The 13,584-nt window shown below is 49.5% G+C and overlaps 3 protein-coding genes and 1 non-coding gene across 4 annotated transcripts; 2 read left to right on the forward strand and 2 right to left on the reverse strand.

Annotated features, from left to right (window-relative positions):
• Positions 1–1,833: 1,833 nt before the first annotated feature.
• Positions 1,834–4,415, forward strand: BCR38DRAFT_412408 (uncharacterized protein; the record flags this gene model as incomplete). The annotated part of the gene is made up of 7 exons (XM_040858688.1): positions 1,834–2,265; positions 2,353–2,511; positions 2,577–2,944; positions 3,008–3,129; positions 3,199–3,926; positions 3,995–4,152; positions 4,253–4,415. 7 exons carry the CDS (start codon positions 1,834–1,836, stop codon positions 4,413–4,415), a joined length of 2,130 nt encoding a protein of 709 aa, XP_040712661.1.
• A 436-nt stretch (positions 4,416–4,851) lies between these two features.
• On the reverse strand, positions 4,852–5,940 carry BCR38DRAFT_375345 (glutathione S-transferase). Its single transcript, XM_040857334.1, has 2 exons — positions 5,737–5,940; positions 4,852–5,666 (listed from the first exon to the last, which is right to left on the reverse strand). The coding sequence occupies exons 1-2, from the start codon at positions 5,761–5,763 to the stop codon at positions 4,989–4,991; spliced, it is 705 nt and encodes a 234-aa protein (XP_040712662.1). The 5' UTR covers positions 5,764–5,940; the 3' UTR covers positions 4,852–4,988.
• A 1,271-nt stretch (positions 5,941–7,211) lies between these two features.
• Positions 7,212–7,314, forward strand: BCR38DRAFT_t280. Its single transcript has one exon. It is a non-coding gene; the product is annotated as a tRNA-Thr (tRNA).
• A 2,839-nt stretch (positions 7,315–10,153) lies between these two features.
• BCR38DRAFT_56374 (Cullin) lies at positions 10,154–13,264 on the reverse strand. The gene is made up of 3 exons (XM_040865476.1): positions 13,116–13,264; positions 10,559–12,843; positions 10,154–10,495 (listed from the first exon to the last, which is right to left on the reverse strand). Exons 1-3 carry the CDS (start codon positions 13,173–13,175, stop codon positions 10,318–10,320), a joined length of 2,523 nt encoding a protein of 840 aa, XP_040712663.1. The 5' UTR covers positions 13,176–13,264; the 3' UTR covers positions 10,154–10,317.
• Positions 13,265–13,584: the final 320 nt, after the last annotated feature.

Here is a 13,584-nt window from a genome sequence, read left to right on the forward strand (position 1 = left end):
CAGCGAATCAAGGGCTGTTTGTACCCCTCATATTGCATTGACATAGGCGAAGATGGGATTTCGCCACGCATCACCAAGGTCGCCGTAGATCAAATTGTGTAGTGCTGTTATGGTGCTGAAATGGCAGTTCATGAGCCTTTCACAAGGTTGGGAGCCATGAGCTCTTAAGACGGCGCATCGTTACGAATGGGTGAGTGGTTTTACTGTTTGATTGAACCTTCCTGACGCCCGCAATATCGAAGAGGAAGCAGGCCGTCGCGGGGACAAGAACTAGAATCTTGCAGTTACATATTTATTAGATATAAGTAAACTAGGAAACTGCTTGAAAGTTCGCTGCAGGTGTTACCCACCATAGTGGCCCTTTCAGAAGCAATATCAATTCGCCACATATCTATCATGGCCAATACAAACCCCGAATTATGTTTGTACTTAGTATTTCGTATCTTGAAAGTGGACTTCTATCTTACTTAGATAAGAGCAATGACGTAATTAGATCTTGACCAAGTTGCACGTTTCAACTCCATTATGGCCCTTGGAGAGGTTCACAAGGGTTAAGTAAGCGAGGAGATTCCGGGTTGGGTTCATAGTACCAATGCCTATCTCCTACCCTACTATCCATTATCATTTACCTCTTCCTAACCTCGTAAACTCACAGGAATATGGGAATGGCAAGAACAGTGAGATCCTGTGCTCAGGTCATCAATCAGAGCGTTGGCATCGCACGTAGCCACATATTATCAGCATCACCCTCCTTCGACCCCTCACAGTCCAATACGCACTTCGTAAAGTCCAAGCCGGGGTGTTCCTCTCGGACGCTACGTCCCTCAGCCGGTACTGTATCTCCAACTCGTGCCATTGAGACGTGGTTCGCTTCCACAAGACGATCCAGGCCAGGGGATATTGGAGGGCTGGGTCAACGTCTCGGAGTAATGAGGTTCTGATGGGCTCCAAAAGATTGACTGACCATAGCTTTCACCCGAAATTGGAACACTCACCTTTTACCATTTACTTCAAAAACACGATTTGCTCAATACCCGGAACCACGAGAGTTGAAATCCAACACAATAGAGGGATGAAGTTAACATAGAAATGTAGCTCCGACTCGATGGTTTGACTCGCCAAAACTGACATATACACGAGACTTTTGCCCGATCTCTGCGAATATCACACACATGCCACACACATCGCATCGACATAGCGCATTACTTACTATAGCATATTGATACGTTGCATCAATATTATGCATCAAGACACCAGAACGTAAACACAATGCCTGATGTTCAAGATAGGGACGTAGTTGGACAAATATTGCCACCTTCTGAATAATCATTGTAGAATTGACGAAGCTACAGCTACCTTATCCAAATCGTTCCATAGTGTTGATAAATCTGAGTAGTCGGATACCGTGTCCGGTACTGTGTGCATATTATGACCACAGCCAGGTGCAGTCCCTCCCAGAACCTCAATAGCTAAGTATCACGACATAATTGGATTTATCGTGGCTTCATGCCAAATTACATGGTCAACCAATTGATAATGTCGGGCTAGCTGCGTTGTTTCACTCAAAACTTGGCACGCCCTATAGAGTTCACAGCAGAGGTGAGACATGTAGCAATAAGATCCCGAATTCCGACTGAGCGGTTCTTGTGTTAAAGTGAACTAGCTGACCGGCTTTCCTGACACAAGACGACTTTATCAAGTCCTTTTTCCCCGCTGCTGACTTCGCTGCTAGTATAAGTATACTCACATCACACTTGGTCAATCTCCCCTTTTCAACCACAACTCAATTTCACTATTTGGTACAGATACAGACAGCCAACCCTTCCAAACACCATGTCCCACCACCTCCTCTCAGACTTCGTCCCGCAACTAACCAACCTAACCGCCTACTCGCCCGCCACCACCCGCCCCCTCAACCTCGGTGGGCAAAACTTCACCCACTGCTGCCTGAAAGCCGTCAACGACTCCCTAACCATCCTCAATGACAACCTATCCTTCACGCCCTCATCCCATTTTCTCCCCGACTTAACCATCCCAGAACTCGTAGCCGCAGTTCAGAACGATGAATTCCCATGCGGCGCCACTTGGACCGGCGACCCAGCAGGGGCACCGGTAGTCCAGGTCTCATACGAATGGTGCGTGTCCGAGTGCAGTGGCTGGGAGATCTCGCATTTGGGGAAGTTGAATGAATGGGTTGGTCCGCTGGTGCAGTTTATACTGCCGAGCTTGGCGTTTTGTTTAAACATTCCGAGGAGCCAGAAGTTGGTATGTTTGTCTTTTTGGCTCTCGTTTGGGTGCTTCGATGTATCTATTGGGTGGAGAGATGAGAGATAGAAGCTAATGGGTTGGCAGGCTATACCAGAAAAAGTGTTCCAAGCGCACCCAAGGAATGTATTTGGGTTCGCGAGTTATTGGATACGGTTGCTGGGCGCGGTGCTGTTGATGATGGTCGATACTATGGTTTGGTTGTCGATCTGTTTTGCCTTTGCAGGACCTATGCTGTTGAGTGCGGTGTGTACCTACTTAACCGCCAAAGATAGGCTGTGTCTCAAATACGTACTAATTCCTTCCCCTAGGTTTACGAATTTGTGTTGGACAGAAAGGTTTTGGAGTTCCTCCGTCCACCGAAAAGTCAAAACGAACGACCCAAGATCCCAGGCAGGGTGAAAGCCCAGTTGCTACTCGCTGTCGTCGTCGGGAATCTTCGTATCTCTACCGGCACTGCAGAGAGACGCATCTCGACGTCGAACTCACGACGGCCCAGTCATGCGATAGATCCAGAGATGACCGGTACCAACACTAGAGAGGACCCGTTTGGAGATACCTGGAAAAGGGTTATGGTTATAGTGGACGAATATGAGACCTCGAGATTAAGTGGTGATGCGGCGCCCAAGAAAGTCTCGTTGTCTACGAAGCTCAAAGCTCTTCTAAACTCACAAGCAAGGTTGCTCATCCTCAATCCACATAAAATCAGAGAAAGCAAGATTCTGACATAAGGGTGCTGCAGTTTTGGATCAACCGTTGGGGCTCCAATACTGTTCTTCATTGGAGGTTTCGTCTATACCGTGCTAGACATTCTGAACGAGCTCGGGGATAATGACATGGCGCACGCATTGGCATTTGGCATGTGTAAGACTGTTTGCGACTTCCTCCCACCCTGCCTTGACATACATCGATTGTGCTGACCCCTATCGCAAGGGTGGATGACCATCCCCTACCTCGCTATTATTTCATGCGCCATGCTCGCGGCCAACAGCCCGAGCGCTCTCCAAGGAATCGTATACGACGGAGGCGCTAGTGCTGCCCGCGACCACGTCGAGCTCAGCTTCTGGGACCAGCTCAAGATGAAGATCAAGACCTACAAACCTATGAAAATTCTGCTCGAGAATCTGGACGGCTACCAACTGATTGAGGCGACATCTGAAGGCCAATTCAAGACCGTCACCCTCTGGAATAGGGGTCCCAACAAACGCCGCTGGGTGCAAGAGGCCATCAAGGAATACTCCAGCGAGTATAACGAAAACACTGCCAAAAACAAGGAAAATTTGATTACCCCGGAAAAGCTTCGAGATGGCCTCAAAATGGATTTCGGCGACCTATGGAATATTTTCTGGGGGACTTCATACCTGCTCATCACACCCTCCCTACTGGCGTTTCTCACCTCTTACAACACTCCCCGCAAAGGGCTAACTTGCAGAAGCATGACGTACCTAGTTTACGGCATCAGCCAGATCTGCGAGATGTTGCTCTGGGTTTGGGAGGCCTGGCTCAAAGTCCAGTATGGCATTAGATGGTCGGGAACCAAAATGCCGGCTAAGTCCATCATCTGGTGGGGACAGGTCTTCGTGGGCTTCTTTGGTGTCCTTGCTGCAGTTGGGGGCACTTTGATGCAAACCTTAGGGGTATATCGCGCTTGTGCTTGTAGAGTAGGTTGCCCTTTCTTTTCTTTTTTTTTCTCCTTGCCAACGACGCCTCGACGCTGATTACCCGCCAGATCCCCGCCAAATATTGGGTACGCCCCAACGACCCGGATGCATATATGATCCTCAGCAGCAACTTTGCCGACAGTATCGTGGCTGCGGAGAGGTGGTGGGTGGTGACTGGGACTGTGGCGGTGGCACTCCTCGCAGTCGTCTGTGCGCTCGCCTGGTGGTGTGTATACTCATTCATGTCTTACAAACCCTGTCAATCACTCAGGCATGGTTCCACAAGGCCATAAAATAGAAGAATCACTGACGCGAAATCGCAACAGGCACCAGCGGCGGCTGCGCAAGGTGTACAGGGATGAAGCCGATAGCTTGAACGATGATGCTGCTGCACTTGAATCCAAATCGCCTGAGACAGTGGCAGGAACTTCGAGTCAGGTGACGCCAGTCTCGCAGAGCACGCAGATGGCTCACGTGTTGAACGAATAGGTTGTTGCATTACACCATACTTATTTCAGTGACAGACAGACGGAGTTATGTGATGCCCCGTAGTCTTGCTCCGAACGCCAATAGTCATGATAAGGTGTTTTTCACGAACAAAACCTCCCGAGACCTCGGATCCATGTGTGAGGATCGTAGTGCCCCCTTGCTTCTGGCCGCCTGCAGGGAATGTCGGGATGTGGGTTTCGGTAACCCCAGTTTCTTCTGCATATACACCATGTAAGTTGGATCATTGGCATCCGGAAGCCTAGCCGACTAACCCCTTCCCTCCAGCCTGACGGAAAGTTGAGGGATTCTGCTGCCCCCTGATGCTTGTCATGGAGCCTTGCATGTATTCGCAAAGCCAAGGCAAACAAGGCAAATAAAAAGCTTCATCTGGAAATCGGTTAAGGACGTGTAAATGATTGTATGATGGTTTGCGACAGCTAGCCAAACCATGTGGGTATCTCTTCGCTTCATTGCCCAGCCCTAGCCCAAGCCCCCTAAATCGCAACATCACACAGCGGCTCTGCATCTTCGCCTGCCAGTCTATCTGCCTGCTTGCTCCATTGCCAACCGTTCCTAAATCCTCATGACATACTCATTCCCCTTCTCCAACGCCCTCTTCCACGCCGGCCTGTCCTCACATCTCGCAACCCAATTCCTCAGATTCAGATACGGCGCCAAATCGACCACCCCCGTCTTCGTAACCAAATGCACGTACCAAAGCATAATGAAATCCACCCTCGTCGGATTCTGCTGCCCCATGAAATAATTCCGCGCCTCGAGCTCATTGTTTATGTACTTGAAATGGATCACCATCTCCTCGCCCAGATACCCCTTCGTCAAAACGGACTCTATCCCGGCCGCCATGGGCCTTACGAAAAAGGGTGAGAGCTTCGCCGTCCAGTGTAACATCATGGTCATGATGACGATCGAGCTAAAACTGGCGTCGGCGAAGCCGATGAGCATCTGTTCGCGGAGCTCGTCGTTTGTCGGGTCTTGCTGGTCGGGGTGAATCTGGAATTGCCGGCCTTCGTCGTATCGGTTCACTAGGTACATTGTTATGGCCGATCGCTCTACGAGAACGCGCCCTTCGGGAGTGATGAGTTGTGGGGATTTGCCCAGCGGATGCGTCTCCCTCAGGTTTTCGGGCGCGCGTCCCTGTCGCATCCCAGACCGCACCCGCGCAAGGGGTTTGATATTGTACGGCACCCCGAGTTCCTCCAGCAGCCATAGTATCGTCTGGGATTGCGAGTTCTCAAGGCATGGTGTTAATTGGGGTTGTAATTCTGGAAGGTAGCTTAGTCGCATTTAGAGTTCAACTTACATTGAGGTGCAGCAGTGTATCCGCCATGGTGAAGGCTGCATTAACGAACGCTAAGCTGACGGTTCACTCTGCTCGCTTCTAAGAAACCAAAGATCCGCTTTTGACATCTACCGTCTGATCATGAGCCAACCTAGAAGATGGGACGAACAGGAACAGGAATCGAGAAAATGGTCAAATGTCGACCACGGGGAATTTATTCTGCACTCGACTATTTATAAGTTCCTCCACAATGTTGGTGGGTAGACCATGCTTGATCTCGTGATATTTACTTGCCGTGTGGCGTAGCAGATTGGCGACAAGGCCCCTGAAACCAAGATTGGCAATCGACAGTCAGTCCACAATCCCACTTAGGCTTCTGGGATCCTCCCGGTTTGTCTCCAGCAACCACAACGGAGATCGTGGTGCGTTGGAAATCCCAGTCGAGTTGCGCACGCATTTCAATGTCGGAAGATACCGTGAAGAACCTTGTTGCCTTCAATAACGGGACCTTGATGAAACAATACTAAGTGCAAGCAGGCACGGATCGCGATGGATATGAACACACGCCAATGTGGGGAATTATGTGGGAATAGTACCTAGTATTCCTCGTCCAAAGACATGCTGAGGTTAGCAATGTAGTTGATGTATCCACATATCGATTGCAAATCCTCGAATTCTCAAGGGGAAAGTCCAGGGTTGACTTGTGTGGATCATTCCCCTTGATCTCGCAACAGTTAGAGTAGAGTGAAACGGAGTTCCCCATGGCGTTTCACGTCTTTCCAATGTCGCGGGTGATACCAACATAACATGGTAGCCTCGTGCTTGAGATCCATGGAGGAGGGATCCCAGGATGATAGACTAGCGCCGACAGGGATCTTTTCTGAATAGATGAAGCTTCCCTGCGGCTCCACTCTGGGAAACTCGGCGTGGGTTCGACCTCAACCCGCACGGCAGTCTACGTAATAAGATTCGCTTATCTCGACTGCCAAGTTCCTTGTAACCTCGGGCTCATTGAACATGACTCGAAGAGAGCACATTCTCACTGTGATGTGGCCTGCTTTCAGCTTATCAGGTCGTACTCGTCAAACCTAGAAACGGCAGTCGGAGCCATGGCGTTAGCGGTGGTCAAAGACGTCTACATGTCCTTTTCAGCTATATGTCATGTTTGACGGTACTTCCGAATACTAGTAATCTGCACGAAATTCCTAGTACGTAAGCGCTATGGGGCTTGTATATGATCGCGAACAGTAGAGCAGATCATTGAGACAGAATCGACCAAGGCGGATAGCTAATTTGCCATACTCGGACAAATATCATTCTCGGTCAATCCGAATATATTAAGTATAATTGCGAGACTGGCCTTCAGGGTTATGTACTAGCAATATGTCCAGCTGTTGTTGCTGGCACCATTATTCACCAACTGACCATTCAACCACCGCCCCAGTATCGCTATTAGCCCCCGAGTCTTCATCCTCGTTATCCTGTTATATTCTGGCGTCGGCTGGTGTAGTTGGTCACTTCGCTGGTAGATAAGTCCCGATTTGAGCCTCGCCCACTTGGGTCGGTGACGAGTCGCGGGTTCGAATCCCGCAGCTGACACACAAGGGGGTTTAGTCAACCCTTACGGCGCGCTGCCCACCTTGTTGACTTCGCCTACCTAGCGATAATAGGGAGATTGGTGCAGTTTAGGATCACGAGCATCCTAGCCAGTCGACCGTCAAGCACTACGTCGGCGGAATATAACTCGACAGCCGGTCCAGAATTCGAATCGTTAATCCGACCCCTTATCGGACCCCCTCTCGCCGCGATTCTTGCGAGCGTCTAGACCACGTTACGGTCTATCCACTTGAGCGTATGGTTGAGGTGTATACGCTCGACGAGAACCCCAATTAGCAGATACTACGACTTGTCGCGACAAAAAATAGTCGAGCATCTTCTGCACATCAGTAGCATCCCACCCCTGAGGACGCATTTAAGTGCCACATTACCACACTTATCGGTAGTTCAGGCAGGGGTTGTAGCACAGACTTAGGGAGGGACAGGAGGTTTAGTAGTCGTTTGGCTACAAGTTTACCTGTATAACCGCCCGACGCGGCTTAAGGGCCCGCTATATCATCTATAGCCCCTTAAGGGAGTACTTGTAGAGGTACCGAGGGTTAACACCTACGGCGTATTTAATATTATTATTATATTCTGGCGCTAGCTATAGCTGCGAAGCCGTCTCTGGACTTTTCGTTACATGTTTCTAAGCGTAATATTCGAACTTTGAGACACACTTTCGGATTTAGTGTGAACTAGTGAAGTTCGAAAGTATCGGTAAAAACGTAGTATGAAGCTGAAAAGGTATAAATAGATATCTATGAATCACCGCGTTAGTAATAGGTCAAATCGTTGTTTTTAGGCTTAATGAGTAGTAAGCTCTAATATCTTCAGTCTCATTTCGCTAAATTCATAATGAGCTCTTACATCTCTCACCTCATCTTACCGAACTGCCACTAAATTCTCGAACAAGTTCTCTCATACTATCTATGGAATCTTATTAGGTTAAGTCACATCTTATCAGATGGTCATGTCTCTTGAAAGTGGTGCTAATAAGAATATGATAAGATATCTGAACAGTGTCGAAATGCTTCCGAATTTGGTGTGAACTGGTGAAGTCCTGTAGTATCGGTAAAAAAATGACGTATAGCTGGAAAAGCACAAATCAAGATAGACGTCCTTGACCCATTGCTAGTGCAGTGGGTCGTCCTTTTTATGCTTCATGAGTAATCTCTCCTGGCACTGTTGTCATCATTGATTCGACCACGGGTGTCCTCCATATATCGATTTCAAATACTCAAAAGACGGGTAGCGTCATAAATTTCTATACTAGAATAACCACCTCCTTCAGGAATAGAGATTTTGTCAGGTCGTTAGTAATGGTTAGAGAGGCATGTCATCATAATGCTTGCCCAGCGTTGGCCAACGCTCCGTCTCAGAATACTTGTTGGATTGTGGGCAAATGGTCTTGTATTGAAAGTGTCATGATCTCTGGAGAGTCCTGCAAGAAGTGAACGGTGGCCATAAGGGCCTTATATAGACAGGAATGAATGATGCCTGTCCCATAGGCAGGACTTGTGTGGTTCGATGGGTGGTGGCCATATGTCCTTCCAAGACTTGCAGTCTGGATGTAGTAGCCTTGAAGGACCAATAACACTTGTCCCGTCACAAGAAGTCCTTCAGGCCGTGTTTCTTGTAAAATCGCAAACAAACGCATCTTATCGCGACGTTCATATATCAACTAGGGCAAATAGGAAAGCAAACTTATGTAGGATCTTTAACGGATTGCCAAAAGGCGAATGGGCCCCACTCGGACGATTGGGTTCTTACCGAGTTCATCACTTGGTTTCATGGACTGTTGTTATCCGCCTCGGCAGCAGATCTTGTTGAAGGTTTAAACATCTCTATCTTCTTCACCTTTACACTGCAGGCTTCTCGCCCATCGTCAATACGTATCACCAGCAAGCCCTGCGTGTCAACTGTGGGAAGCCGTGGCCTTAGGTATAGAGGAGTAAGTACCCCACCCGGCATAGTTTGCGCATAGGGACGCCCTGGGACCAATTCAGAGTATCGATGCGGCTCCCAGTGGTCGGAATCCGGCATTAAGCAATAGAAGAAGCTTGTACTCGCAGTCCTGATGATCCCTTGGCAGTGATAAGTCCCAATCCTATTAGCACAACTTCAGGCCTCACCAGAAGCTCTTCAACTACTATCCAATAAGACCAACAAGCTATCTTACTTTGCATAGATCCATTTCGATGGAATGGTCACCTGGACCCTGACCCCTATTCAGATTGGACCTGATCTACTTTTTACTACAACAAACAATTGGCTAGTCGTCGAAATCTCCCTGCACCATCAGCCGAGTTTGGGGGGCCTCATATTATATGAGCCCTGAGCAGCATGAGAGTCGCCAAAGCACCTTGGGCAAACAATAAAGACACAGGTGCAACGCAAACACTAACACGAGCTGCTCGGAGACTGGTAACCATAAAGGCACACCTTTAGCCGTTATTGAGACAGGTTACCTCCTCATACCGGATACTGAGACACGAATGCCGTGTGTACCGATCGATCAAGACAGATTTGCAGTCATGAAGTAGGCCTAGGTACAAATAGGAGGATAAACTGGCAGACAGCAACGATAAGCGAAGCGAAATCCTCATGCACAGATTATAGACTTCATGCTTTTGTGCTATGGCTGTCTCTATTGCACATATGTTCAGTTGCTGCATCAAATAGCAGCATCAAGCGTGCTCAACCTTCCTGGCGTTCTAGATGCCCTCTGCTATATGCCGAGATTTCTAGGGGTCAATAATCCTGAAGAGATAACCAGGATCTCTTAACTCAGCCTCACCCGCCCAAGCCACGCGGTGCAATGCAATGCTGTGCCGATGATAGGATACAGGGATGAGCTTTTACTCCGTCCGTCATGGTCGTCGACACTTTCAATTCGTCTCATCGTAAAACACAGAGACACCGAGTGAAAACCTGCACACTCAGTGACACACCAAAGACGAGATGGGTATGCGAACAGGCTACTCAGGTGTTGCCACGACGGGACTATGCCATGTAGCGGTAGGCGGGCACGCCGTCGTTCAACTCAGCTCGTTCAAGGTACTCTCTACCGATCAAGTCCTCGATCCGATGCTTGATGAGCGCGACCTCAGGCTTGAAGTGGCTAGTCAGTTGCTGAATAACCTCAGTGATCAGCTGAGCGTGCGGTAGTTCCTTGCGTTGCCTAAAAGTAGTTCATCGTTAGCAACACACCCGTTGTTGGAGTCATGGGGTGGTGTAAGCATACTTCATAATACGTACGACAGCAGCATCGACGATGTACTTCCGCGTATCTAGGTTCTTGTCGTTGGTCTCTTTGCGCTCTTCATCGTTCTCGACCCGGTTAGCTGCGTTGACAGAAGGCATCTTGATCTTGATCGCCTTGCTGACAAATTCACGGTTGAAGGCGAACCGGTCGCCTGGCTTGGCGATAGCTTTGGTCGGCGGGTCTTTGATGAGGACCTTGCTCGCCTTGATGACCGAGAGGGATGTCATGACGTTAATGAGATCGTTTTGGGGGATGTTCGTCTGTGCTTGAACCTCGTCAAGCGACAGCCATTCGTCCTCGCCTAGCTCGTTGAAAAGCAGGAGGACAATCATGCCATAGGTCGTGACATTGACTTCATATCGGCGCTCTTTGCTAAGAGGACCGGACGTCTTGCCAGGAATCTTGGGGAAGGTGCACTTGATGTCGGCCGATCCAGCACTACTGATCCAATTCAGCTTGCGACCGGTGCGATCCTTGGAGTAGAACTTATAGAAGCTATCTTGAAGGCTCTTGATCTCGGGTGGAAAGTTGGCATCAAGGCGGCTTTGACCGCCTAGGCCATTCTGCCGGCCCATGATCTCCTTGGGCCAGTTGTTGCCACCAAGGACGTGAATGGCAAGTTCGATTTGTTTGTCATTGGCGTCGCCAAGGCCACGCACGAACTTGCGGTATTCCTCGGACATGTCTTTGGATAGGTTGATATCCTTGAACATGCCCTCGAACTTGTGGGTGAAATTGTTGCCAAGCTCGCGCTTCATGCGAGATATCATCTCCGTCTCTACTTCCTGACTCTCCGACTTCTGTTGAAGCAGACGGCGGGCCAAGTGCTTCTGATAATAGAGCTCGAACTTGTCCTTTTCGTTGAGATAGCGCAGCAGGGTAATAGCCTTCTCAAGCACCACATCAACCTCGGTTTCCGTCAAACCCTTGATGCCGCGTCTCAGGGCGTCATCGATGAAGAGCGAGACGTACTCTGAACTCCGATCGAACGCGTTAATGAAGTCGGCAAAGCTCTTGGTGAGAGCTGTCTGTAAAATGAGGTCCTCGGCAAAACAGGATTTCCATAGGCAATCAAAACGATCCTTGAGAACCAAAACATCGTCGACCCACTTAATAGCAGCGGCAGTTTGCTGCGCGGCAGCATTCAAGGACTTTTGCTTGGGCTTCTCAGTGCCGTCAGCAGTTGGCTCTTCGTCAGCTGTCTGGGGCACAGAGAAGTCGGTGCTCCTCAAGATCTTCTCAATTTCGAGTCCCAAGTCGACAACGCGGGCTGACAGAGCATTCCTAAGTGCCACTTTCTTCGGGTCAACCCTAGAAACCAATTGGTACAATATCTTGAGATCTTCGATGCGGTCGTTATCTATCATGGCCCGGATACCACTGCCGTCCAGGTTCATAAAGTCCTCGAGGTGACTATTGATGAGTTCCTTCTCGAGGACTTTGGCGATGCCATCCTGAGTCATCAGGGATATGGTAGTTTGGCACCGAGCACTCTCTTCCCGCAGGCGTCGCTGAGTATACCGGAGCCAGGAGCTCGCATCTGACTCGCGCAAGAGTTTTTCGCACTCATTCCTGTAGAAGGTATGACTGGAACGGATGTAGACGGGCTCGAACTGCGTGAGGTAGAGCTTCTCATTTTCATTCTCCTCGTCTGTCTCGTGAAGCATCTCCAGCATACTGATACAGCTGCGCAGTAAAGCCTTGTCGATGACATCGCCTTCTCGCTCCATGTTGATCTGATCTAGAATGGTGGCATTGAAGATATCGAAGACTTGACAACCTTGTGGGAGTGTGGTTCGCAGAATGTGGTCGCGGAACAAGCCGATTGTGGCGGCGAAGATAGATGGTCTACTGTGATCCTGTGAATAGCCGCGATCCAGGTACATCAAAATATCGGCGATCATATTCATTGACATGTTGTGTCGCTCCCACGACTCCCTGATTGCCTTCAGGAACTTCTCGCCCATAGCGCGTCGCTCTACAACACTGGTGCCGGGGACATCGTCGAGGGTAACGCTGATAAGATTCTTGGTGACAAGGGCGAAAATCGGGGGAATAACCTCCTTGCGGAACCACAACTCCTCGAAGTCCTTGACTTTGTCGTACAGGCGCTCACCAGCCTTCTTGAGGACAATTTTGTAAGCATGCCGGTATAGCTGCTCGAAGGCGAGACCGCTCGCATTTCTCAGGTGGATATCGCGCAGGGCCGACTCGAGCGGGATCCAGTTTTGGTCGAAGTCATCGTTCTTATGGTTGAAACCAGCCTGTTTAGAAGTGAAATTAGCTGTGCTGCCTTCCGAAGATGGGGTGGATGCCAATTGGGGCAATGGAAGAGCGGAAAGCGGGCATGTAAGGGTATGAAGGTGGCAAAACAGTATTCAAGACGGAGGCAGAGGAAGGAGGTGAAGTATGTGAATAAGAGAAGGCGCAAAGTTAGCCGCAGCTTTCACTGTTTTAGTGATCTGAAGCTGAGAAGGACGTTACGACTCTGCCCCAGAAATCGAGAAGACGAAAGGCAAAGGAAACGAAAACGTACCCTTCGCGGGGGACGAATGCGCCCTCCACGAGCAGCAGGTCCTCCCCTTCCAGTGATCATATTGGAAGCCGATTGTTGGTCAAGAAGCAGTGATGGGCGCGGCTTCACGATCTGAAGATGATCGACATGGTAGAAAGATGCAGTGGACTAGGTTTGAGGAGAAAGGAAAGTTTGTGGCATAAGAGACCGTTGAGACATAAAGCAAGAATAAGAAGGTTCAAGATGCTCCCGGTGGGCTTTATGAGATGCGATGCTGTCGACCTGGGGCGCGCAATGCGGAATGGAAGCTTGCCATCCAACGAATTACTTGAAAGTGCCCCACGAAAACGGCGAGAACAACCATGGAAGCAGTGTAAGGCTGAGGCGTTTGTTCGTCGCGAGGGGCTATCCACGAAAATGTGGTCGCCGCCTTGCCAAGTGGTGAGTCTGATTGGCTTCCAAGTGCCGGGGTCCTTTGACGGTTGCAATT

The sequence above is a fragment of the Pseudomassariella vexata genome (genome assembly GCF_002105095.1).
Source record: "Pseudomassariella vexata strain CBS 129021 chromosome Unknown BCR38scaffold_12, whole genome shotgun sequence".
Classification (NCBI taxonomy): domain Eukaryota; kingdom Fungi; phylum Ascomycota; class Sordariomycetes; order Amphisphaeriales; family Pseudomassariaceae; genus Pseudomassariella; species Pseudomassariella vexata.